Genomic DNA, 27,439 nt, shown 5'->3' on the forward strand with positions numbered 1-27,439 from the left:
ATCAAATGAGAAATGAGGCCTCAAGTGCGAATATAAAAGAGATCAACAAAAGAGGGTAGCTTACTTACTTCAACAGACTTTCCATGTAAATAAAACTGACTTGTTTTGGAACAAAAGGCTGAGAGAACATATAGTCCCAAGAGGAAGAAGAAATATCCTAAAACATCCAATAATATTGTGGTTTGGTAGAAATGCATCCAGAGGCTCCAAACTCAAAGCCTTTATGATGACTTAGGTATCCATATTTATGTGGACTTACAGAGCTGAATCCTATCTGAAAGGACAGCAGTTGACCCTCCACCCTTTAAATAAATGAATAAAAGGTGTCCTAAGGGCCAGCAGCCTAAGCAAGAACAGTGCATGTGTACAAAAGGGCAAAGAATGAGGTAGCCGGGACTCTTTTAATGGTATGTTCTTCCAGCCATTGAGGGCATCTCTGGTCTATATCACTTTTGTTATGTTGGTGGACACAGCATACCAAGTGGCTATGGGTTGCTGACAGTTCTTTGGTTTGGGGGGGTGGGGGTAGAGCAAGGGGAGTGGTCAAGACTTGGATGTGTAAACATTTAGAATTTTCCATAACTACCAAAATCTCAGCTGTATCCTTTGCCTTCTTCAGGACTATCAGTACCCACCTGGTTTTCATCCAGCCACAATGGCATGGTTTCCTTCAACTACAACAAATGCTACTTTCAGACCCTCTTTTCCCTTCCGACATCAAAGATATCACCAATAAAAGTCAGAAATAAGAATAATGGATAGAAAAACTGGCCCAAGGAAAAGGTGTCCAGTAAATTTGACAGAAGGAAGACAATCAAGAGGTAGTTGGTTCAAAACATATATGTGCCAAAATGTTGAGACTTCCTGCTTAAGAGGGACCTCTATGCATAAAGACTGTATGAAAAAAAAAAAAAGACTGTATACAGAGGTATAAGAATGGAAATAGAGCAAAAAGCAATTGGATAAGGATAAAGAAAGAGAAACAGTGATATGATTGAGGTATGTGTAACAGCCCACCTAAGTAGGTTGCAGATGTGGTCATGTTTGTCCTTGGAACACAAAATAAATAGAGGTAAGATACAATGAGGCTCTTGATACTCTTATGACATCTGCTTTAAATCCATCTCTGTACTAAGTAGTTCATATGTTTTTGAACTATATGGTTTTGCAGATGAGTTCATCTTTCAAAGGTTAGAAAAAACAACATGTGACACTACACTGAACTTAAGTGGGAGCAATGAATAATGACAAGCACTTTGGGAGGAAGTGACCATAGGCAGAGTTAGAAATAAAATACAATTTTAGAAAAAGGCTTCAGGAAATTCAGAGAGAAGGTAGAGCATGACAACAGAACCAAACACTCCTGAAATACAGTTCAAAAAAGGTTTTTCAGTACTAAAAATGAAATTCAGAGTTTATTCTCACAAATAATCCCAAAGGGAAAAAGTGGAAAAGGCATCTATAAGAAGATTTGACTGATTAGTGACCTGTCTTTGATAATGTCACACTTTAAAAGTTCATATGCAAAATTAAGGAGGAACACGGTGGCAGAAAAGAGGATCCCGATGCCTGAAAGTGGAAAATAAACTGAAGCTGACCAAAACAACAAAAAAGATTTACATATGCAAATGTCAATTACTCCTATATAATTATGATTACATTTATATAAATACATATATATTTTTTATCTAAGCTCTCTAGAGCTAAGTTGACAGCTCCCTGTTTGAGGTAGAGGTAGGTTTTTCTTAAATCTCAGATTTGGAAGGTTCTCATTTCAGGACAATGCTAATTGCTAATTAGCCTCTCCCATATATTGAGGGAAATTTACCACTCCCCAGGAATTAATAGATTTTAATACCAGAAGGGATTTTGCCTATAGCAGAGGTCACAAAACCAATGCCTACTGACACCTGTAGGGTTGTATAGATGAGTGGAAAGCCCAAACATAAAGCAACAACAATTGTTGGAGTGTGGTGAACTCAAGAATGCATCCCCTATCAAAAGAAATTCAAATCAAAATTTAAAAATTAGGAGTGCCAGGGCACCTGGGTGGCTCAGTGGTTGAGCATCTGCCTTCAGCTCAGGTCATGATCCCAGGGTCCTGGGATTGAGTCTCACAACAGGCTCTCTGTAGGGAGCCTGCTTCTCCCTCTGCCTGTATCTCTGCCTCTCTCTCTGTGTCTCTCATGAATAAATAAAATCTAGATAGATAGATAGAAAGAAAGAAAGAAAGAAAGAAAGAAAGAAAGAAAGAAAGAAAGAAAGAAAGAAAGAAATAATTAGGGGCGCCTGGGTGGCTCAGTCGGTTAAGGGTCTGCCTTTGGCTCAAGTCATGATCTCAGGGTCCTGGGATAGAGCTCAGTGTCTGGCTGGCTCCCTACCCAGCCAGGAGTCTGCTTCTCCCTCTGCCCCTGCCCCTGCTCATCTTCTCTCTCTCTCTCTCTCATAAATACATACATACATACATACATACATACATAATTTTGTTGTGCTAAACAGAATGTTCCCAGATTTCAGCAGAGTGCCTCCTGATTGCAATTCCTGGGTCAGAATATTTCTGAGATTCACAGATGTTAAATTACTTGCCCAAAACCTACAACTCATTTATCAAAATATGTACAATAAAGACATTAAACTCTAGAAGCTCTTTACCAGCTTACCTGACAATATATCCTGATTCAAATGCTGAGGGGTCCAAGTTTGTTTTCCATTCAAGTGGTTCTACAAAAACATATTTTGCTTCTTGAGGATGTTTGTAGATAAAACTCTCCACAAACATCGCAATTTCTTTCAATATCACTTCATTCAGTGGAGTAATTTCCAGGGTTCTGGTCCCATATCCAGCAGCAGTCCACTGTGCAGACCTTGTCAGAGCCACCCCCATGCTCAGTCAATGCTCAGATCTGAGCTCACCACACACCCTGCATCAGAGTGGAAAGAGTTAGAAACACAGGATGGCAATCACCTTTTTCCTGGAACCGTTCTCACTTTCAAGCCTTTAAGCCATCCAACACATATTCTGCTTCTTAATCTTAGTGGTCAATTTTTTTTAATCATCAAATTGCTCCTTAATGCAACAGAAATATTCATTTTTACTGGGCTAGCTCTAAGTAAAACTGACAGGCACTTGGATTTTCTAGTATCTATTTGCCCTAAGCAAATAACTTTCTCATTTCCCTGGGCCCCAGAAAGAAAAGCTCAAATAACTGGGCAGAAAACAGAAACAGAAAACTCCCAACAGTGGAAGGAAGAGCTGGGGGAAGATGGCATCAAGGCCTTTGGTCCAACAGGTTTGCTGGAGCCAAAGGCTCTTCTGGGCTGGGCAGTGCATAATTTAGAACCATGCTGTCAAACTGAACTCTGTTATTCTGACTTTCTTTAAAAAGAGAACATTATCTGCAACATTGAGTAAAAGCCGAGTTAGCAAGCAAGTTCTCACTGTGAACATTTAAGGCTTTTTTTTCCCTGATAGTCTATATTTGTTTGATTTTTCACTAATAGGATCATGAAAGGCTTCCTTCCAGAATATTAGAATGGTGATAAAGTTAAATATAGAATAGAATTAGCTTTCCCCCATTATTACTAAAGCTCCGAAGTACCAGGACCCTTCGGAAATGACTTGGGGATTTTGGGTTTTGTACTGCACTAAATCTAGTAACAGGATATCTAGATCAGTGGCTCTCAATGAGGCAATACTCATAACTCAGAAGTATTATTAAGGATATTTCATTATCAAAATGATAGGAAGGGGACATCATTGGGATTTAGTAATGAGGACCAAGAATGTCAGACATCAGGGCACCCGGGTGGCTCAGTGGTTGAGTCTGCCTTTGGCTCAGGGTGTGATCCTGGGGTCCCAGGAGCGGGTCCTGGGATTGAGTCCCGCATCAGGCTCCCCACAGGGAGCCTGCTTCTTTCTCTGCCTATGTCTCTGCCTCTCTCTGTCTCTCATAAATAAATAAATAAACTCTTAAAAAATAATGTCTGATGTCCTGCAATGTGCACAACAGTCCCCAGACAGAATTATACTACACTCTTTAGGCATCTGGTGGGCGAAAAACTTCAGATAAGTAATACCTGCGCGAAGAATCTAACTCCACTTTACAATCACAAAGTAATTTTTCCACAGTTTTGACATACACTGAATTTTCCAGGATTGCAACTATCATGTAAGTCGAAGGAAGGTTGTATATATTCTGTCTTATATGGAAGTCTACCAAGAGCTCAGTATTTTGGAAAATCACACCATTGATGGCCATGCTGGTCACACAATTTAAGTTTCAATGATGTGTTTACATCAGCCTGCATTTGGAGCTACTGCATTCACAGTATATAATTCTATGTAAGGCTGGAGCACCTGACTACTTCACTACATATTCTAGTGTAGTGGTACCTGAGCATTTACATACTATTACTGTATTGCAATTATTTACCTTTTAATTTTCCTTTATTTTACAGTTAGAGGACATCATTGGGATTTAGTGATGAGGACCAAGAATGTCAGACATCAGGGCACCTGGGTAGCTCAGTGGTTGAGTGTCTGCCTTTGGGCTCAGGGTATGATCCTGGGGTCCCAGGAAGTAGCCAATATCATTTTGATAATGAAGTATGGTTAATAATACTTCTGAGTTATGAGTACTGCCTCACTGAGAGCCACTGATCTAGATATCCTATCTACATTTAAAGATATCCTATCCTACATTTAAACTATGCACACATGTAGAATTACTACCTAGAATTTTGATTTTGGAGTAGCAAAGAAGGCATTACAAAATATTTGTTATAAAAAATGATAGTTCTCAGGGCTAAGAATGGCTGATATATGTGTACATAAATAGGTATATATATTTTTATATCTGTGTATATACTTATATATACAAATACATACAATTATAAAATATATATAATTAGGGTACAGATTTTTTTGTGTGCATTTATTTTAGTATTCTAGTAGTTTGTTTCTATTGCTTGATTCCAAACATGTAAGCCTGTACTGATGCTTACATCAGTAACACTGTTGAGTTTGCCAGTATTAAGAGAGTAAGTGCAAGCTAAGAATAAGTGCAAACAGCTTTATCACATATAGAAAGTCTTATGTGCACAATTTATTTTTAATCTTAAGCATACCACTTGTTTCAGTGGTCTTATAAAACTACAACATGTGTATCATTTCCTTCTTATACTTTTTAAAAGGAAAATGTGGACATACATAGATTATATAAGACTGTAGCAGCAGTCAACACCCCATACAGCAACTTCCTGAAAGACACTTTAAAAAGAGCTAAGAAATGCAAAAAGGTCTTCATCATGATAAATGTCTATACAAAAATAACACGTTTGTATCTCTTCAAATTGTTTTTCTAAATCTGGAAAGGCAGGAGCTGCAACAATGAACAGGCTTGATTTGAGGTCTAAGAAAATTTCAGGAGGGTCTGGGACAACCCAGAAGGCAAAAAATATTATTAGGGGGGAAAAGTGGATCAAAATCTTGAACAAGATAGGTAGAAAAAGCCTTTAAAAATGAGAGTGAGAGCAGAGAGAGAAAGAAAGAGGGACAGCCTGGGTGGCTCAGCTGTTGAGCGTCTGCCTTTGGCTCAGGGCATGATCCTGGGTCTGGAATCGAATCCTGCATCCAGCTCCCTGTGAGGAGCCTGCCTCTCTCTGTGTCTCTCATGAATAACATCTTTTTTTAAAAAAAAGAGAGACAGACGGACAGAGAAAGAGAAAGAAGTACTTTGTAGGCGTAAGTGAATAAATTACAAAAAGAAAACAGTGTAATCTAAAGCTTTTCATGTTAAGTCTAGGACATTTCTAATAGCCTCATTTAGCAGGAGAACCGTATTTATTCCACTAGTCCCAGGGGTGTTAAAAAAAAAAAAAAAGGTCTGTGTAACTCAGGTAAAAATACAAAACTAAATTTTTTTTTTTTTAATCAAAACAGGCTGTTCCCCAGTTTCTACCCACTGCCAATCCAGGAGTCCTTTTGGCCTAAGAACCACAGTTACAACGAATACACATGAATATGTAGTAAGTATCTTTGAATTAAGGTGCGACTGTTAAAAAGTTTAATGATTAAATGGAGAAAAGTTTCTGTGCACGTGTTCTCATAAATGGAAAATCATTTATATTCATTTTGTCTATTATTCTACTCATTTTCTGTCCGAATCAAATCACTGTAACACAGCTTGTTTTTCTTTTTTAAGGATTAGCTGCAAGCTTCCCGTAGCATTAAAAAAAATGAAACCCGTCCGTGAATAATTTCTGTAACGCTCGAGCAGAAACAGAGCTAAGGGAAGGTGAGCATCCACGCTGAGATCTAGAAATGTGGCTGGTAACACAGATTGGGAGTCGGCGCATACACGTGCCATTCTGGGAATGATGAAGCTACAGAAAAATCAGAATTTCAGAACTGGCATGTGCAGGGCCCTGAATCCACGTACACTTAAAGCCTGCGTGAAAACACCGAGCAGACGGCGACAGGCGTTAGTTAGAGCCGGAGCTCAGTCTGTAGGGGTGAGGGGGCAGGGGGCGCCGGCAGGAAGGCGCAGGGAGGAGGACGGTAGGTGGAAGGAGGGCGAGCTGCAGGGGCGGAGGGTAGGAGGACGGGGAGGCGCCGGGAGTCGCCTGAGCCGCGGAGAGGGGCTCGGCTCGGGAGCCGAGGAGCAGGAGGCGCCCGGGCAGGGGGTCTGCGGGGAGGGGAGGGGAGGGAGAGGGCCGGGACAGGGCGGGCCGCGGCCCGAGGAGACGAGGGGAGCGGGCGAGAGAGGCCCCCATTGCTCGAACCCCGCCGCGTTAGGCTGCAAGGACCCCTGCGCGGGGCGGGCGGGAGCGGCGGGGCCCGGCGCGGAGAGGCGGCGGCGAGTCCCCGGCGGCCGCCCTGCGCCCAACGGCCGCACTCACCTGCAGCGCCCCGCTCCGCGTCCGCACTGCGCCCAGCGCCCCGCGCCCCGCGCCGCCAGTTGCTAGGGCGCGCGGTAAACACTCAACGCCCCGCCGCGCGGAGTGTCGCCGCCCCGCGGAGGGGAGGCCCGAGCCCGCCCCCGCCCCCGCCCCCACCCGCCCCCCCCCCCCCGCCCCCGCCCCCCCCCCCCCGTCTCTTAAGAATCAATAAACAAAAACTTAAAAAAAAAATAACACACTAAAAGAGATCATTGTCTTTTCAAATGCCCTAATCTCAAAAGATCAAAAGGCCCAAAGGGAAACAGTTAAAGATGGTTCCATCAAACGAGCAAAATAAAGCACCACAACCAACCCTTAAGAAATGAAGATCTATGAATTACCTGAGAAGTAATTTAAAATAATAATTCTAAAGATGCTCTACTAAAGATGCTAAAAGACAACACAAAAGATACCTAAATGAAATCAGGGAAATAATGCATGAACAAAATAAGAATATTGACACAAAAACACTTTTTAAAAAAGGTAAACTTTGTAGCTGAAGAATACAATGATTAAACTGAAAAATGCACTAAACAGATTCAACTTCAGATTTGATCAAGCAAAAAAAAAAAAAAAAAAAGATTTGATCAAGCAGAAGAAAGAATCAGCAAACTAGAAAACATCATGTGAAATTACTGAGTCACAGGAATGGAAAAAAAAAAAGGAATGATGGAAAGTAAAGACAGTCTATGGGCTATACAGGACACTACAAAAAGTCTATCTATGCATTATGGGAGACCCAGGAGAAGTAGGAAAGAGATAGACAGCCTATTTAAAGAAATAGTGGCTGAAATTTTTCCAAATTTGAGGCAAAAAAATGGATATATAAATTCAAGAAGCTGAATGAACTCCAATTAGGGTAAATGCAAAGAGACCAACACTGAAACACATTATAATGAAACTGAAAAGCTGTGCTCACTTCAGCACCACATATAGTAAACTGAAAAGTTACAGGAAAAAAGCAATCTTGAATGTAGCATGAGAAAATGGACTCCTCATGTAAATGAGAACCTCTGTTGATTCAAAGCCAATGTCTCTGCAGATATTTTGCAGGTCAGAGGGCAGCAGTATGGTATATTCAATATGCTGAAAGAAAAGAACTACCAAGAATACTGTATCTATAAAGTCATCCTTTAAAGATGAAGACAGGGATCCCTGGGTGGCGCAGCGGTTTGGCGCCTGCCTTTGGCCCAGGGCGCGATCCTGGAGACGCGGGATCGAATCCCACATCGGGTTCCCGGTGCATGGAGCCTGCTTCTCCCTCGGCCTATGTCTCTGCCTCTCTCTCTCTCTCTCTCTCTCTCTCTCTGTGACTATCATAAATAAAAAAAAAATTAAAATAAAATAAAAAAAAAACAGGCAAAACTATAAAAAAAAATAAAAAATAAAAAAATAAAGATGAAGACATTAAGACTTTCCCAGCCAGATAAAAGCTGATGGAGTCAATCACCACTGGACATGCCACACAAAAAATACTAAAGGATTGCCCTTGGAGATGAAACAAAGGACCCTAGACAACACAAAACCATAGAAAATATAAAGCTCTCCAGTAAACGTAAATACTTAGGCCAAAAACAGAACCCTAACGTTGGTGCATAAATCATTTTTCATTCTTTTATAGGATTTAAAAGGAAAAAGCATTAAAGTATAAATCTATGTTAACAGACACACAATATGAAAAGGCACAATTTGTGACATCACTAACAAAGCAGGGAAGGTGGAGGGACAGAGACATAAAGGAGTAGAGTTTTTGTATGCAACTAAAGCCATCAGGTTAAAATAAACTTAAATCATGAAGATATTTTATGTAATACCCAGAGAAACCACACACACAAAAAAAAAACTGTAGAAAACACACAAAAGGTAATTAAAAGGGCATGTGTCCAAAAAAAAAACTCACTAAAACACAAAGAAAAGGCAGTAGTAAAAGAAAAGAGGGACAAAAAACTTACAAGACATACAGAAAACAATTAAGAAAATGGGAATAAAATACCATCCTTATCAGTAATTACTTTTTCTTAAAGATTTTATTTATTTATTCAGGAGAGACACAGAGAGGCAGAGACATAGGCAGAGGGAGAAGCAGACTCCTCGCAGGAAGCCTAATGTGGGACTCGATCCCAGAACTCCAGGATCATGCCCTGAGCCAAAGGCAGATGCTCAACCGCTGAGCCACCCAGGTGTCGCTATCAGTAATTACTTTAAATGTAAATGGATTAAACTCCCTAATCAAAAGACAGAGTGGCTGAATGGATTTAAAAAAACAAGTCTCATTCATTTGGGGAATATAAAAAATAGTGAAAGGGAATAAAGGGGAAAGGAGAGAAAATGAGTGGGAAATATCAGTGAGGGTACAGGACATGGGAGACACCTAACTCTGGGAAACGAACAAGGGGTGGTAGAAAGGCAGGTTGGGCGGGAGGGTGGGATTACTGGGTGACAGGCACTAAGGGGGGCACTTGATGGCATGAGCACTGGGTGTTATGCCATATATATATATATATATATATATATATGCAAATCAAACTCCAATAAAAAAAATACAAAAAAAAAAGACCAACCACATGCTGTCTACTAGATACAAACTTTAGATCTAATGATACACATAAGCTGAAAATGAAAAGATGGAAAAAAGATATCCCATGAAAATGTTAACCAAAAGAGAGCAGGGTGGCCATACTAATAGACAAAAGAGATGAAGTCAAAAACTAACAAAACACAAAATAGGACATTATATAATGATAAAAGGGTCAATTCACCAAGAAGCTTTGACAATTATAAATATGTAAACACCTGACATCAGAACTCCTAAATTTTTGAAGCAAACACTGGCATCAACACAGTAAGAGAAGACTTCAATGTCATTCATTCAAAAGAAAGAACCACCAAACAAAAATCAATGAGATAACAGAGGACTTGAACAATACTGTAGACTAAATGCACCAAACAATCATACATGGAGGACTCTATGCAACAACAAGAAAATGCACATTTTTCTCAAGCACACACAGAACATTTTCCAGGACAGACCACATGTTAGACCACAAAACAAGTCTTAACAAATTTTAGAAGTCTGAACTCACACCAAGTATCTTTTCTCACCTCAATGGAATGAAACCAGAAATGAAAAACAGAAGGAAAAATAAAAATCCACAAATATGTGGAAATTAAGCAACACAGATTTAAACAACCAGTGAGCCAAAGAATAAATCACAAGGGAAATTAGAAAATATCTTCAGGCAAATAAAAATGAAAACACAATGTATCAAATCTTATATAACGAAAGCAGTGCTAAGAGTGAGGTTTATAGCTATAAACACTTACATTTAAAAAAAAGAGAGAGAGAGAGAAATCTAAAATCAGTAACCCAACTTTATAACTCAAGGAACTACAAAAAGAACAATGTTAGCAAAGAAAGGAAATTATTAGAGCAAAGATATAACAGAAAAAATTAATGAAACAAAAGTTGTTTTCAAAAGATCAACAAAATTAATAAACCCTTAGCTAGGCTAAGAATAAAAGATGACTCAAATAACTAAAATCAGAAATGAAAAAGGAGACATAACAACTGATGTCACAGAAATTAAAAGGACCATAATAGACTCTTAACAACCATACACCAATAAGTTTGATAACGTAGAATGGATAAATCCCTAGAAATAAACAACCTACAAAGTCAATGGCTTAAATTTAAAATCTGAACAGACCAATATCCAATAAGGATATGAAACAGTAATCAAAAACCTCCAGCATATTAAAGCCCAGGGCCACATGACTTCATGAGAGCATTCTACTAACCATGTAGAGAATTAACACCAAAACTCATCAAATTCTTCCCCAAATTTGAAGAGCAAGGAATACTTCCAAGCTCATTCTGAGGCCAACATTCCTCTGATAGCAAAGCAAAACAAGATACTACAAGAAAACTATAGACCAATATGCCTGAAGAACAGTAATTTTAAAATCCTTTTAAAATACTAGCAAACTGAGTTGAATGGCACATTTAAAGGATTACACACCATTACCAAGTTGAATTTATCCTACGGATGTAAGGATGGTTCATCATACAAAATGTGATATATCATGTTATCTGAATGAAGAACAAAACCACATGATCATCTCAATCCATTTGACTAATTAAATACCTTTCACAATTAAAGCAATAAACTAGCAATAGAAGGAAACTATCTCAATATATAAAGGCCATATATAAAAAGTTCACAGCTAACATCATACTCCATGCTAAAAGACTGAAAGCTTTTCCTCGAAGATGAACAAAGTATTGATGTTCATTCACCCTCACTACCGCTATTCAAGAGAGCACTAGAAGTAAAAATTTCTTTGCAATTTGGCAAGAAATAAATTAGGAAAGAAGAAGTTATCTCTGCTCACAGGTGACACTACATGATCTTATATGCACAAAGCCCAAAAGATTACACATACACACACACACCCAAATTATTAGACTACTAAACAAATTCAGCAAACTTGCAGGATACAAAATCACCACAAAATAAAATAACTGAGTTTTCAAACACAAACCACAAACAAAAGGACAATAAGAAAACAATCGCATTGACAAAAGTGTCAAAAAGAATAAGAGACTTAAGAATAAACTCAACTAACAAAGTAAAAGACCCATAGAGTGAAAAACTGCAAAACACTGCTGAAAAAAATTAAAGATGCAAATAAAATTGTTAAAATGTCCATTGCACCCAAAGCAATCAACAGATTCATTATAACTCTTATCAAAAATCCTATTTTTGGCAGAAACAGAAAAACTGCCCTAAAATGGGATCTCAAGAAACTCTGAAAACCCAAAACAATATTGAAAAAGAAGAAAAAAGTTTGAGACTTCACAGTTCCTGATATCAAATCATATTATGAAGCTTCAGTAATCAAAACACAGATAGACTGGCATAAAGACAGACATACAGACCAACGAAACAGAATAGAGAACCCAGGAAAAATACTCTCTGGCATATAATCTCAAAAACACTCTCAGGGGGATCCCTGGGTGGCGCAGTGGTTTGGTGCCTGCCTTTGGCCCAGGGTGCGATCCTGGAGACCCGGGATCGAATCCCACGTCGGGCTCCCGGTGCATGGAGCCTGCTTCTCCCTCTGCCTGTGTCTCTGCTTCTCTCTCTCTCTCTCTCTCTCTCTGTGTGACTATCATAAAAAAATAAAAATAAAAATAAAAAAACACTCTCAGGATGAATGATCTTCAACCAAGGTGCCAGAACTACTCAATAGGGAAAGGACAATCACTTCAACAAGTGGTGTTGGCAAAACTGAATATTCACATGCAAAAGAGTTATGTTGGATCCTTACCATATACTGTATACAAAAATTAACATGAAATAAGACCTGTAAAACTCTTAACAAGAAAACAGGTTTCCCTGCTCACATGTAAGCTTCAAGACATTGAATTTGGGAATGATTTCTTGGATATGAAACCAAAAGCAGAGGCAACAAATAAAAATAAATAGGACTACATAAAATCTTTGAAAACTTCTGGGAAACAAAGTAAGCAATCAACAGAGTGAAAAGATAACCTACAGAATGGAAGAAAATATTTGCATATCATATATCTGATAAGGGGTTAATATCCAGAATATGTAAAGAGCTCCTACAACTCAACAAAAATACATGAGCAAAGAACTTGAACAGACATTTCTCCAATGAGCACATGAAAAGACGTTCAATATCATTAATCATTAAAGAAAGTACAAATAAAATTACAAAGAGGTATCACCTTATAGCCACTATCTAAAAACAAAACAAAACACAAAAAATAACAACTGCTGGCAATAATGTAAAGAAACTGGAACTTTGTGCCCTGTTGGTGAGAATCTACAGTGGTCCAGCCACTATGGAAAACAGTATGAGGGGGGAGGAGCAAGATGGCGGAAGAGCAGGGTCTCCAAATCACCTGTCTCCACCAAAATACCTAGAAAACCTTCAAATTATCCTGAAAATCTATGAATTCGGCCTGAGATTTAAAGAGAGACCAGCTGGAAGGCTACAGTGAGAAGAGTTCGCGCTTCTATCAAGGTAGGAAGACGGGGAAAAAGAAATAAAGAAACAAAGGCCTCCAAGGGGGAGGGGCCCAGGAGGAGCCGGGCTGAGGCCGGGGCGAGTGTCCCCAGGACAGGAGAGCCCCGTCCCGGAGGAGCAGGAGCTGCACCGACCTTCCCGGGCGGAAAGGGGCTCCCGGGGAGTTGGAGCAGGACCCAGGAGGGCGGGGATGCCCTCGGGCTCCCGGGGACACTAACAGAGCAATTGCGTGCCCAGGAGAGTGCGCCGAGCTCCCTAAGGGCTGCAGCGCGCACGGCGGGACCCGGAGCAGCTCGGAGGGGCTCGGGCGGCGGCTCCGCGGAGGGGGATGCACGGCCCCGGGAGCAGCTCGGCCGGGCTCGGGCAGAGGAAGAGGCTCCGTGCAGAGGGGGCTGCGCGGTTCCAGGAGCAGCTCGGAGGGGCTCGGGCGGCAGCTCCGCAGAGGGGGCTGCGCGACCCGGGAGCGCGAATCCACCAGCGCAGGCTCCGGAGCACAGGGCGCCGGGACACAGCCCAGGATCCCGCCTCCCCCGGGACAGGCAGAGGCCGGGAGGGCCCAGGACAGCGAGGACGCTCCTGCCCCAGCTGAGCACATCAGCGGCCCCGCCCCGGAGCCTCCAGGCCCTGCAGACGGAGAGCTCCGGAGTTCCTGCGGGGGCTGAATCCAGGTTTCCAGAGCTGCCCGCCACTGGGGCTGTTCCTCCTGCGGCCTCACGGGGTAAACAACCCCCACTGAGCCCTGCACCGGGCAGGGGCACAGCAGCTCCCCCAACTGCTAACACCTGAAAATCAGCACAACAGGCCCCTCCCCCAGAACACCAGCTAGACGGACAACTTCCAGGAGAAGCCAAGGGACTTAAAGAACACAGAATCAGAAGATACTCCCCGGTGGTTCTTTTTTTGTTTGTTTTTGTTTTTGTTTTTGTTTTGTTTTGCTTTTTTATTTGTTTCCTTCCCCCACCCCCTTTTTTCTCCTTTCTTTTTCTTTCTCTTTTTCTTTTTTTTTTTTTTTTTTTCGTTTTTTTTTTCTTTTTCTTACAGAGTTTCAGTTTTGCCATATTAAAAAAAAGTTCTGGAGATCTGTTACACAACAATATGAATATACTTAATACTACTGAACTGAATGCTTAACAGTGGCCACTATGGTAAATTCTATGTTACACACTTTACAATTAAAAACATGAGTGTGACACTTAAAGACAGACTAAGGAAGAAATGAAATTACTACAAATTAAACAGTAGCCAGGGGCAGCCCGGGTGGCTCAGCAGTTTAGCGCCGTCTTCAGCCCAGGTTGTGATCCTGGGGACAAGGGATCGAGTCCCATATTGGGCTCCCTGCATGGAGCCTGCTTCTCCCTCTGCCTGTGTCTCTGTCTCTCTGTGTCTCTCTCATGAATGAATAAATAAAATATTTTTAAAAAATTAACAGTAGCCAGGATAGTGGCCCAATAATCCCAAGATTATTATAAGAGATAGGAAAGCTTATTTCTATCAACAAGCAAACTGATTTAAGCAACATTTGCAAATACAAGCCAGCCTGCATTGTAGAGCACGCGTGGCAGTCTTGGAACTCAAGACTGAAACATAAATCACCGTTGTAATTAGGGGCGCCTGGGTGGCTCAGCTGGTGCAGTGTCTGCCTTCTGCTCAGGTCACGATTTCAGGGTCCAGAGATGGAGCCCCAGTGCGGGCTCCCTGCTCAGCGAGGACCCTGCTTCTCCCTCTGCCCCTTACTCAGCTCATGCTCATGTGCACACGTTTGCTCCCTTCTCTCTCTCTCCCTCTCTCTCTCCCTCTCTCTCCCTCTCTCTCTCTCTCTCAAATAAATAAAATCTGTAAGAAAAAATTATTGGTGTAGTTAAATGCACACTTTTCTGGGAAGAGGTACTAACACCAGGGGATTAGACTATAAATTAGGGGTACAGTAAATGGTTTTAACCATCACTATCAATTATAACTGACAACCCAACTGCTACACCAAAGTAGATAATGTAGTAAATTTCATGACACTCATTTACTTTGGAAAATTTTCGAACTGTGGTTAAACAGTGGTGCAACCCCACAATATTTCTGTGCCTTCTCCTCTTCCAGGCACCTGGGAAGAGCACGGCACTTCCCCACCTCCTTGAAGTAAGTTTGGGTCTTATGACTTGCCCTGACCCATAAAAAGAAAGCATCAGGTTTGTCCCTCCCGGGAAGACGCGTTTAAGAGAATCTTACATCTCTTTCCCAAGCTGTCCAATGTTCAAGGGAATGGCACCTCCACCAGCACAATCCTGACAGAGAGGACATGGAGCTGAGCACCCCACCAGTGTGCAATGGACAGAGAGCATGAGCCAGAAATGAACATTTATTCTTGGAATTGTTTGCTGCCAAAGCACAACCTAACCCATCCTGACATACCAGCCATTTGCAAAAATCAATGGTATACTTTGTAAATAATAGGAATCATTTAGTCTAAGTATTTATATTACTATTTACTAGGTACTAATTAATATTGTGTGGTTCAACCCAGTAGTGCCTAAAAATAGAGTCCACTAAAAACATCTGCAATGAATCTGGGTATTTATAAACATGATTTCATGTGTTTATTCACTTGACAACACAGAAATCTGCAAATCGTCTAGTTTTGTCAGTTTCTCAGGCCCTAATACATGGCTATAAAAAATACAAGCTTTCTAAAAATCAGTTCTTGTTTGTTAAATATTATTTATAATATCAAAGTTAATTGTTATTTTCTAACTAGAGACAGCACTAAAGAGGTAAACTAAATGTCACACACAGTGATTGTTAATGCATATTTATATACATGTTTTTTTAAAGCTATCACACATAGTGATGAAAGAAAACATGCAATTCAAAAGCACTGGCCATGGATAATATAAACAACTTTCTACTAAGTTAGGTTTTCATCCATGGTGGTCTGTCTTTACACGCTTAAAGGAAATTCTCACTTTCTGGCATATGAGGGGATGTTCATAACATACTCATCAACGACAATGGTTTCCAAAGGTGAAAATAAAAGGGAGTAAGTCCCTTAAAGAACCTATTCTTATACAGAAAATAGTGAATACTGTATTAACTAAAAGGGAATCTGTTCTCAGACTTGGAGTCTATTATAACCCAAGGGTACCTTTAACAGTATTTCATTGCCATATATCTTTTAAAGCTAGCTTCTCCAACTATGTCAATACTTCAACGTCATTAATATTAGTTCCTGGAATCTACTGACCACACTTTGTCAATCTGTAATTTGCATATCACCACTCTGAAATGGATTATTTTCATTTCCAGAGTGAAACAAATGAATGGAAAGGGGAAAAAGTTACCATTTCCAAAGTTTCCTGTGAAGATGGAACAAAAATTAAGTTGCCAAGACAAGTACCATGCCAGTCATTGTTCAAAACCATGGGAAACGTTTACATAAGAGTGTTTCGCAGAATTCTGCAAAGGCTCTGAGTGGATTCACAGACACGCTGTCATATACTCACACACTCTGGAAAGATACAACGTGATAGAGAGAAAACTTACTTTATGGTTAATTTAGGTGAAGAAATTTTAGGATTAGAAGAATGTGACTGAGAATGAAACTAGACCACTCTCTTGCACCATACACAAAGATAAACTCAAAATGGATGAAAGATCTAAATGTGAGACAAGATTCCATCAAAATCTTAGAGAAGAACACAGGCAACACTCTTTTTGAACTTGGCCACGTAACTTCTTGCAAGATACATCCACGAAGGCAAGAGAAACAAAAGCAAAAATGAACTATTGGGACTTCATCTAGATAAGAAGCTTTTGCACAGCAAAGGATACAGTCGACAAAACTAAAAGACAACCTACAGAATGGGAGAAGATATTTGCAAATGACATATCAGATAAAGGGCTAGTTTCCAAGATCTATAAAGAACTTATTAAACCCAACATCAAAGAAACAAACAATCCAATCATGAAATGGGCAAAAGACATGAACAGAAATTTTACAGAGGAAGACCTAGACATGGCCAACATGCACATGAGAAAATGCTCTGCATCACTTGCCATCAGGGAAATACGAATCAAAACCACAATGAGATACCACCTGACACCAGTGAGAATGGGGAACATTAACAAGACAGGAAACAACAAATGTTGGAGAGGATGTGGAGAAAGGGGAACCCTCTTACACTGTTGGTGGGAATGTGAACTGGTGCAGCCACTCTGGAAAACTGTGTGGAGGTTCCTCAAAGAGTTAAAAATAGACCTGCCCTACGACCCAGCAATTGCACTGCTGGGGATTTACCCCAAAGATACAGATGCAATGAAACGCCGGACACCTGCACCCCGATGTTTCTAGCAGCAATGTCCACAATAGCCAAACTGTGGAAGGAGCCTCGGTGTCCATTGACAGATGAATGGATAAAGAAGATGTGGTTTATGTATACAATGGAATATTACTCAGCCATTAGAAATGACCAATACCCACCATTTGCTTCGATGTGGATGGAACTGGAGGGTATTATGCTGAGTGAAATAAGTCAATTGGAGAAGGACAAACATTATATGGTCTCATTCATTTGGGGAATATAAAAAATAGTGAAAGGGAATAAAGGGGAAAGGAGAAAAAAATGAGTGGGAAATATCAGAAAGGGAGACAGACCATGAGAGACTCCTAACTCTGGGAAACAAACTAGGGGTGGTGGAAGGGGAGGTGGGGGGGGGGACTGGGTGATGGGCACTGAGGGGGGCACTTGATGGGATGAGCACTGGGTGTTATTCTATATGTTGGCAAATTGAACACCAATAAAAAATAAATTTATTAAAAAAAAAGAATGTGACTGAAAAGTCTGAAACACAAAAACAAACAAAAAACCGCCAAGGTGTGCAGGGACAGAAAAAAGGAGATACCATATGGAAGCCAGGAAAAAAAAAAAAAAAAAAGGAAGCCAAGAGTCAGTCACTCCCTATTCACACATTCTTGGGAGAAGACAGGCCCACACACAAGAAAGGACAAAGACACACTCTGTGCACATGGATGCCACTCAAAATTAGAGAAAATTAGAAAAATTAGAGGCATGCTCACACAGGCCTTTCCCCAAATGGCATCTTAGTGGGGTCCCCTGGTCTCCCTTCCTAAAATCTCCACACAGCCCCTCAGCCACTTGAGGTTTCTTGGTGCTTATCACAACCTGTGATGGATACATCATTTGTCTTGTCTATGGTTCAGTCTTTCCTAGTCAAATACCAGCCACAAGGGGGCAAAGACATTTATCTATGTCACTCACTGCTGAATTCCAACTGTCTTAGCACAGGGCTTGCCACAGTAGGTGGCTCCGTAAATATTCGCTGAATGAAGAATGAATGTGTGAACACTGGAATCTCTACCAATTTTAGCTATAATAATATCGCAGCATTGCTTATCACCATTGCGTTTGGAAAATTTCTACTATACAACTAATTATCTCAAGTCATATATTCAATTAACTAAGATAGGTAAAGGACTTCAAATTAGTTCATAAAAGCCTAGTCATTGAATATAGCAATACAGAGGTGTCTGGGTGACTGACTTGATTAAGCATCCAACTCTTGATCTTGGCTCAGGTCATGGTCTTTGGGTCATGAGATTGAGCCCCATGTTGGGCTCTGGACTCAGTGTGGAATCTGCTTGAGATTCTCTCTCCTCCTTCTACCCCTCTCCTCTCTCTCTCTCTCTCTAACAAATGTTGGGAAAATAAAGAAAATACTAATATAAACATAGAGGTTCCTATCTTCTGAATATTTAGGATCTAATTCCCAAACAATCCAAGGTTATAGGAATATAGACATTATGATATTCACCAATAAACTGACAATGTTCATACCAGCCCTCATTTAAACATTTCTTCCCACCTAATACATGCCCTCTATGCTGTCATTGGTTTTTACCTTGGATTCCATTAACATGACTGCAAAAATACAGGACTTCACAGGGCTGATGAAAATGATGACGAAGTGATGCTGGTGGTAAACAAGCCTCTGAAAGAGGTCTGCTAGTCAGCAACTGAGAAAAATGTAACATATCTGACAAAACTCCCCACTTTGAAAGGGAACAATCTGAATACCGAACTTTAAAAATGAACAAAAACCAAATACTACTGGAGAAACTAAAGTCTTCAAATATTTTTGTTAAACTGCCCTTTTAACTGGAAAAGTCAAAGTGCTATTATAAAATGTTGGCAGCAATATTATGCCAACAAAGGAAAATTCAGCAGGATACAATGCATCCATGCTAAGAATTAGCAGTTACAACTGTAACCTACAATATTCTTAATTACATTTCAAATGTGGTCACATTTTATATTTCCTGTTCCTACATAAAGTTCTGTTCACTTCCCCCACCATTTTCTTGCTCTTTTCGTACCTGTTTAATGCAGATTAATTGTAACTGGCCTTTTCCTACTATGTATTATTACTAGATAAATGGACCACAGAATAACAACATCAACAGAGAAAGCTAACAGGGTTCCGACCTTCACTGAGAGTGAATCTAGCTATGCCAGAAGTGGAACTGAAAATGCATTTATTTCACAAAAACAACCAAAAAAAAATAATAAGCCACCCAAACAGTGTCAGAATACAAAGTACAATAATAAGAATTAGGTTTTCTTTATCCTGAGAGCTAATTTCCCCCACCTCCAGGGCTTTGTCATTTAAGAAATTCTGTTATACAGTGTCATGAAGCCACCAAATTTCTCCAATAATTTTTAAATTAAGGACATCGACCTTTTGCCAATAAACTGTTTCCAGAGAAAGCACAAACTAACGCTTTCTAGGATAAAAACTGATAGCCACTAAAAATAGAGATGAAAACAAAATAGACTATACAGGACAACTGGATTCCTACATGCACAAGAATGTAGATTCTTAGATCCCTATCTCACACCATACACAAAAAATTAGCTCAAATTTTAAATCAAGGGGTAAATCCTCATAACCTTGGGTTTGCAAAGAGATTCTTAGATATGCTACCAAGAGCATAAGCAGCACAAGATAAAATGGACACTGATCTTTATAGAAATTAGAACTTTTGTACAAAGGATACTATCAGACAAGTGAAATGATAGCCTACACAAGGGGAAAAAATATTTGCAAGGCGAAAATATGATAAGGGTTTAATATCTAAAATATATAAAAAATGCCAAACTCAACAACAAAAAGGCAATCAGATCGCCAAAGACTACCCGAAAACATGCTCAACATCATTAGTCATTAGGGAAATGCAAATCAAAACCACAATGAACTACCACTTCATGCCCACGAGAATGGCTATAATCAAAAATTACTCAGTGTAACAGGTAGTGATGAGGATATGGAGAAATTGGAACCCTCATATAATGCTGGTAGGAATGTAAAATGGTGCAGACTCCACGGAAAACACTTTGATGGTTCCTTCTCACAAGCCTAAACAGAATTACTATATAAGCAGGCATTTCAGCTGCTAAGTGTCTACCCAAAAGAACCGCAATCGGGACTCAAAACAGATAGTTGTACAGCAATGTCCATTGCAGCACCATTCACAATAGCCAAAAGGTGGACACATGCAAGTGTCCATCAACAGACAAATGGACAAACAACATGCAGTGTATACACATAGTGCAATGTTATTCAACCATGAAAGAGAAGGAGATTCTGATACATGCTACAACATGGACAAACCTTGAAAGCATTGCATGGAGTGGTATAGTTACAAAAGGGCAAGTACTGTATAGTTCCACTTATGTGAACTATGTAAAACAGTTAAAATATAGAGACAAAGCGTAGAATGGTGGTTGCCGGGAGCTGGGGGTGGGCAACAAGGGAAGGTAGCGCTTAACAGCCACAGAGTTTCTGTGTAGAGTGATGAGAAGGTTTTGGAAATAGAGAGTGGTGACGTTTGCACGACATTCTGAATATACCTAATGCCATTACATTGTACGTTAACATGGTAAAAATGGCAAACTTTATACATGTATCTTACCTTAAAGAAAAACTGAAAAATAAAAGCCAACTACATGTACATTATGAAACATTGTACTCCTTACAGCTAAAAGAGAAATCACACCACTGCCATTAAGATTATACAATGAGTCTCAAAATGAAAGACAAAAACTACATAATGAATGAAAATTATTGGCAGAATTCCTGTACGAGAGGACTGTTGCACATACAAAGTTCTGTACAATGCCATGAGACACAACATATTCAGCAACTTGTTTACATGGCATTTCTGTAAAGACTAAGATAATAATCACAATAAGATGATATATTAAACCTTTTTAAATGAAGTTTATTTTTATCTATTTTTAATTCTTTTTCCCTTATTTTTTGTATATTTGTTATTGGGGTTCGATTGGCCAACATATACTACAACACCCGATGCTCATCCCGTCAAGTGCCCCCCTCAGTGCCAGTCACCCTGTCACCCCAACCCCGGCCGACCTCCCCTTCCACCACCCCTTGTTCGTTTCCCAGAGTTAGGTGTCTCTTATGTGCTGTCACCCTCACTGATATTTCCCACTCATTTTCTTTCCTGTCCCCTTGAATCCCTTTCACTAGTTTTTATATTCCCCGAATGAATGAGACCATATGATGTTTGTCCCTCTCCGACTGACTTACTTCACTCAGAATAATATATTAAATCTAACAGACGACAGGGTAACAAATAGAGAATTTGCTTCTGTATCTCCCTCTAGATCTGGTCTAGTCTGATTCACCTGCTTCTTTTGTGTATAAATTTCTGTCACCAATTAACAGTATTTATTGAATACATACAGTACAGTACAGTCACTGCAGGAAAGTCTACTGCTATTACCCACTGTAATAAATAAAGCCATTCATTTGAAAAACTCAACAAAAGGAGAAATGACGGTTGGGCTTTTTGTAATAGCAAGAGCACGCAATGTAGCAGAGTCACTTGGCTAACATGTAGTAAGTATGCTAGCAGATATTTACACCTTACAAGAAAACTATTAATAGAACAGAAGTGAAAGCCCACCTCTAAGAGCTACTGTGAGAAATGCCACTAAGTGATTTTCCTGTTTAAAAATGAAAAATCCAGGGCAGCCCGGGTGGCTCTGCAGTTTAGCGCCAGCTTTAGGTCCAGGGCCTGATCCTGGGGACCGGGGATCGAGTCCGACATCTGGCTCCCTGCTTGGAGTCTGCTTCACCCTCTGCCTGTGTCTCTGCCTCTCTCTCGCTCTGTGTGTCTCTCATGAATAAATAAAATCTTAAAAATTAAATAAAAATTAAATAAAAATGAAAACCCATTATTACATGAAGACGACTTTTTGCTTCATTCATAAATACTTGAGGAGCAGTAACAAGGACAAGAACAAGTGTCCTGGTTTAATTTAAGAATGAAGCTCTATGTACTGATCTCCCCCCAACAAAAGTTGTATCCAAATGCCAAATCACACGCTGCTTTCTGTTCACACAGAACAGCTTGCGGTCAGCCACATACCTAATGAGCTTGATTTGCTATGGAAGAGAACTGTAAAAATAAAAACATGATCCATTCAAAACTCCAGAGTATACCTCATTTTGGAAGCCATTTGAAGAAAAAAGAGCAAGTTGAAGATGCTGATTTTCCATGATGAAATACACTCAATATCAAAAGGGAAAAATAATTCATGTTTTAAATGAAATATGAAAACAAAACATTTGTAGGACATTGGCAAGGCCAATAAAGTCCATTCTAGTTACTTCAAAGGGCTTCTGCAAGTGGCAATATTGCAGTGATATAGTCAAAACCTTTCTTCTTTCGAATCTACTGCTTTAAGAATGGAACTTCATGCTTTTGATGTTGGAAATAAAGGTTAACCAGGTTTCTTAAGATGAGCCTATGGTATAAACAATTTGAATGTTGGCCAAACATTTTTTTTCTTTTTTTTTAATAAATTTATTTTTTATTGGTGCTCAATTTGCCACCATACAGAATAACACTCAGTGCTCATCCCATCAAGTAAGTGCCCCCCTCAGTGCCCGCCACCCAGTTACCCCCACCTGCCACCCACCTCCCCTTCAACTACCCCTAGTTCATTTCCCAGAGTTAGGAGTCTCTCATGGTCTGTCTCCCTTTCTGATATTTCCCACTCATTTTTTCTTTCCCCTTTAATCCCTTTCATTATTTTTTATATTCCCCAAATGAATGAGACCATAAAATGTTTGTCCTTCTCCGATGGACTTATTTCACGCAGCATAATACCCTCCAGGTCCATCCACGTCGAAACAAATGATGGGTATTGGTCATTTCTAATGGCTGAGTAATATTCCATTGTATACATAAACCACATCTTCTTTACCCATTCATCTTTCGATGGACATCGAGGCTCCTTCCACAGTTTAGCTATTGTGGACACCGCTGCTAGAAACATCGAGGTGCAAGTGTCCTGGCGTTTCATTGCATTTGTATCTTTGGGATAAATCCCTAGCAGTGCAATTGCTGGGTCCTAGGGCAGGTCTATTTTTAACTCTTTGAGGAACCTCCACACAGTTTTCCAGGGTGGCTGCACCATTGCACATTCCTACCAACAGTGCAAGAGGGTTCCCTTTCCTCCGCATCCTCTCCAACATTTGTGGTTTCCTGCCTTGTTAATCTTCCCCATTCTCACTGGTATGAGGTGGTATCTCATTGTGGTTTTGATTTGTATTTCTCTGATGGCCAGTGATGCGGAGCATTTTCTCATGTGCTTCTTGGCCATGTCTGTGTCTTCCTCTGTGAGATTTCCGTTCATGTCTTTTGCCCGTATCTTGATTGGATTGTTTGTTTCTTTGCTGTTGAGTTTAAGAAGTTCTTTACAGATCTTGGATACTAGGCCTTTAACTGAGATGTCATTTGCCAATATCTTCTCCCATTCTGTAGTTGTCTTTTAGTTTTGTTGACTGTATCTTTTGCTGTGCAAAAGCTTCTTACCTTGATGAAGTCCCCATAGTTCATTTTTGCTTTTGTTTCTCTTGCCTTCATGGATGTATCTTGCAAGAAGTTACTGTGGCCAAGTTCGAAATGGGAGTTGCCTATGTTTTCCTCTAGGATTTTGATGGATTCTTGTCTCACATTTAGATCTTTCATCATTTTATCTTTGTATATGGTGCAAGAGAGTGGTCTAGTTTCATTCTTCTGCATGTGGATGTCCAATTTTCCAGCACCATTTACTGAAGAGACTGTCTTTTTTCCAGTGGATAGTCTTTCCTCCTTTGTCAAATATTAGTTGACCATAAAGTTGAGGGTCCACTTCTGGATTCTCATTTCTGTTCCATTGATCTATGTGTCTGTTTTTGTGCCAGTACCACACTGTCTTGATGACCACGGCTTTGTAGTACAACCTGAAATCTGGCATTGTGATGCCCATGGCTATGGTTTTCTTTTTTAAGATTCCCCTGGCTATTCGGGGTTTTTTCAGATTCCACACAAATCTTATAATAATTTGTTCCAACTCTCTGAAGAAGTCCATGGCATTTTGATAGGGATTGTATTAAACGTGTAAATTGGGATCCCTGGGTGGCGCAGCGGTTTAGCACCTGCCTTTGGCCCAGGGCGTGATCCTGGAGACCCGGGATCGGGCTCCCGGTGCATGGAGCCTGCTTCTCCCTCTGCCTGTGTCTTTGCCTCTCTCTCTCTCTCTGTGACTATCATAAGTAAATAAAAATTAAAAAATAAATAAAAATAAACGTGTAAATTGCCTTGGGTGATCACTGACATTTTCACAATATTAATTCTTCCAATCCTTGAGCATGGAGTATTTTTCCATCACTTTGTGTCTTCCTCACTTTCTTTCAGAAGTGTTCTGTAGTTTTTAGGGTATACATCCTTTACCTATTTGGTTAGGTTTATTCCTAGGCATCTTATGCTTTTGGGTGCAATTGTAAAAGGGATTGACTCCGTAATTTCTCTTTCTTCAGTCTCATTGTTAGTGTACAGAAATGCCACTGAATTCTGGGCATTGATTTTGTATCCTGCCACACTTGGGCCGAACATTTTTAAAAGAAGTAAACAGAACTTATTTAAAAGAAAAAAAGTTATGTATGTATTGAAGTCTTTAAAAGAGCCAGAGGAAAAAAACATGCTTTGAAAGATTACTTCAAATCAGAGATCCTGACAGCTGACCTCTAACTAGAAATTTCAGGAATAATCATTTCATCATCTTTCACTATACTGAAATATAAATAGATATATGATAGATAGATAGATAGATAGATAGATAGATAGATAGATAGATACACAGATAGATAACAAGAGCCTACCTAGCATTCTTTGCTTACTAAAAATGCCATTCAAGAAGACGCAGGTGGCCTGGGTCGAGGTCCTGGGATCAAGTCCCTTGTTGGGCTCCCTGCTTGGAGCCTGCTTCTCCCTCTGCCTGTGTGTCTGCCTCTCTCACGACTAAATAAATAAAATCTAAAAAAAAAAAAAAAAAGAACACAGGCAAACAGGGAGATCATTCAAGATAGTCACATAAAAACTTCTGAAATCCTTTCCCTCAACAGACACAATATATCTACAGCTACATATAAAACAATTATCTCTGAGCAGGACAGCTACTCCACAACGAAGAATTAAACAGACAGGGAGGAGAGACAGATGTAGTTGTATTTTTGCCGAAAACCTCACCTCCCCCCATGCAACGACCTATGGAGGAGGGGTTGCACAAATACAGAACCCCTCCCTGAGGGAGGGAATCTGTACTACACATCAGGCACCATGACCCATGGGAGATGCACCAGACAGACAGCCCCCAAAGCACCTGGCTTTGGAAACCAGTGGAGCTTCCGTCCAGGAGACTCCTAGGGCTGTACTGAGTGCAGGCTCTGCTTTTACAGGGCTCACAATCAGACTCATTTGCCTCAGGACCCAGTACAAAAGCACCAGTTTGAAAGGAGCCTAGACCAGATGTGAAGGGGTTCCATTTGCTAATCTTAAAGCATCTACCAGAAGGGCAAAAGCCCACTCAGATTCCCTCCAAAGACAAAAGATACCGGAGGGTGCCATATTTACGCTTTCTCTACCTTGCTACTGCCAATGCTGGCAGGAGCTATTTTTGCATTCCCATAACCTTCTAGTACCTCCTTCCCCCTCCATACTGCTGCCACGGCCCTGCCAGAAGCAGGAGGCCAGTGCCCTGACCTCTAGTTACACTCCCACTGCCAGAGGCCTCCAAGCCAGCAGGTACATGCAACCCACACAGGGGATGCCTACTGAATATGAGACTCTGGGGCCAGGGTGGATTGTGTTTGTGAGCCCCACAGGTCTAGAATAATTGGGGAAACAGTATGAGAGACAACCAAACACTGAAGCAAGGCTACTATAAACAAAAATGTTCACCCACACACAGCCACACCTTCAGGACTAGAAGAGATAGCTGTTTCACCTAACACAAAGACATACATACATACAAAGTCAGGCAACATGAGGAAACAGATAAACATGTTCCCAATGAAAGACCAGGATTAAACCCCAGAAAAACTCAACAAAGTGGGTATAGACCAAATGTACCTCAAAATGTAAGGCCACGTATGACCAGTGCACAGCTAGCATCATGCTCAACAGGGAAAAGCTTCCTGCTTAACATCAGGTAACAAGGCGAGGATGCTAACACAGTATTGGAAGTCTTGGCCACAGCAGCTAGGAAGGAAAAAGAAAGAAATTGGAACCAAATTGTAAAGGAAGAAGTAAAACCATCACTATTTGTAGATGATACAATTTTATACACAGAAAACCCTAACGAACTCTGTGGAAAAAAAAGACTGTTAGAACATTAGTTCTAACCTTATTTCTAAATAAATTCAGTAAAGTTGCAGGTACAAAACTGATATACACAATTCTGTCACACTTGTGTACACCAACAACAAACTATCAGGAAGAGAGACTAAGAAAACAAATCCCATTTAAAATTGCATGAAAAAATACCCAAGAATAAATTTAACCAAGGAGGTGAATGATCTATACTCTGAAAACCTATAGGACACTGAGGAGAGACAATGACACTAATAAGTGGAAAGATATTCCATGCTCATGAAGAATATTGCAAAAATGTCCATACTGACCAGAGCAATCTACAGAGTCAAGGCAATCTCTATTGAAATTCTAGTGGCATTTTTCACAGAAATACAACAATCGTAAGATTTGTATAGAACCACAAAAGATCCCAAGCAGCCAAAGCAAATCTTGAGAAAGGACAAGTCTGAGACATTACACTCCTTGAATTCAAGCTGTAGTATCTAACAACTAAAGTAATCAAAATGTATGGTATTGGCATAAAAACACACACACAGATTCGTGGGACAGAAAAGAGAGCCCCGAAATAAACCCAGGCATATAAGGCCAATTACTTTACAAGAAAAGAGGCAAGAATATACAATGGAGAAAGACAATCTCTTCAATAAATGGTGCTGGGAAACCTAGACACCTACATATAAAAGACTGAAACTGGGCCATCATCTCACACCA

General features: G+C 40.2%; 1 protein-coding gene across 5 annotated transcripts in view; it reads right to left on the reverse strand.

Annotated features, from left to right (window-relative positions):
* The window catches only part of LOC119868790 (armadillo repeat-containing protein 4-like), a 41,692-nt gene that overhangs the window by 10,134 nt on the left and 4,119 nt on the right, over positions 1-27,439 (reverse strand). For 2 of the 5 annotated variants that reach the window (XM_038589198.1, XM_038589197.1), the window contains one exon: positions 2,661-2,921. In XM_038589198.1, coding sequence (XP_038445126.1) covers positions 2,661-2,884 — 224 coding nt within the window. In that variant the 5' untranslated portion in view covers positions 2,885-2,921. Of the gene's footprint in view, positions 1-2,660; positions 2,922-6,900; positions 6,960-25,236; positions 25,262-26,485; positions 26,556-27,439 lie in introns of those variants that run through there. The other 3 variants (XM_038589199.1, XM_038589200.1, XM_038589196.1) reach the window with 3 other exon arrangements.

The sequence above is a fragment of the Canis lupus genome, unplaced genomic scaffold, assembly GCF_011100685.1.
Source record: "Canis lupus familiaris isolate Mischka breed German Shepherd unplaced genomic scaffold, alternate assembly UU_Cfam_GSD_1.0 chrUn_S1748H1944, whole genome shotgun sequence".
Classification (NCBI taxonomy): domain Eukaryota; kingdom Metazoa; phylum Chordata; class Mammalia; order Carnivora; family Canidae; genus Canis; species Canis lupus.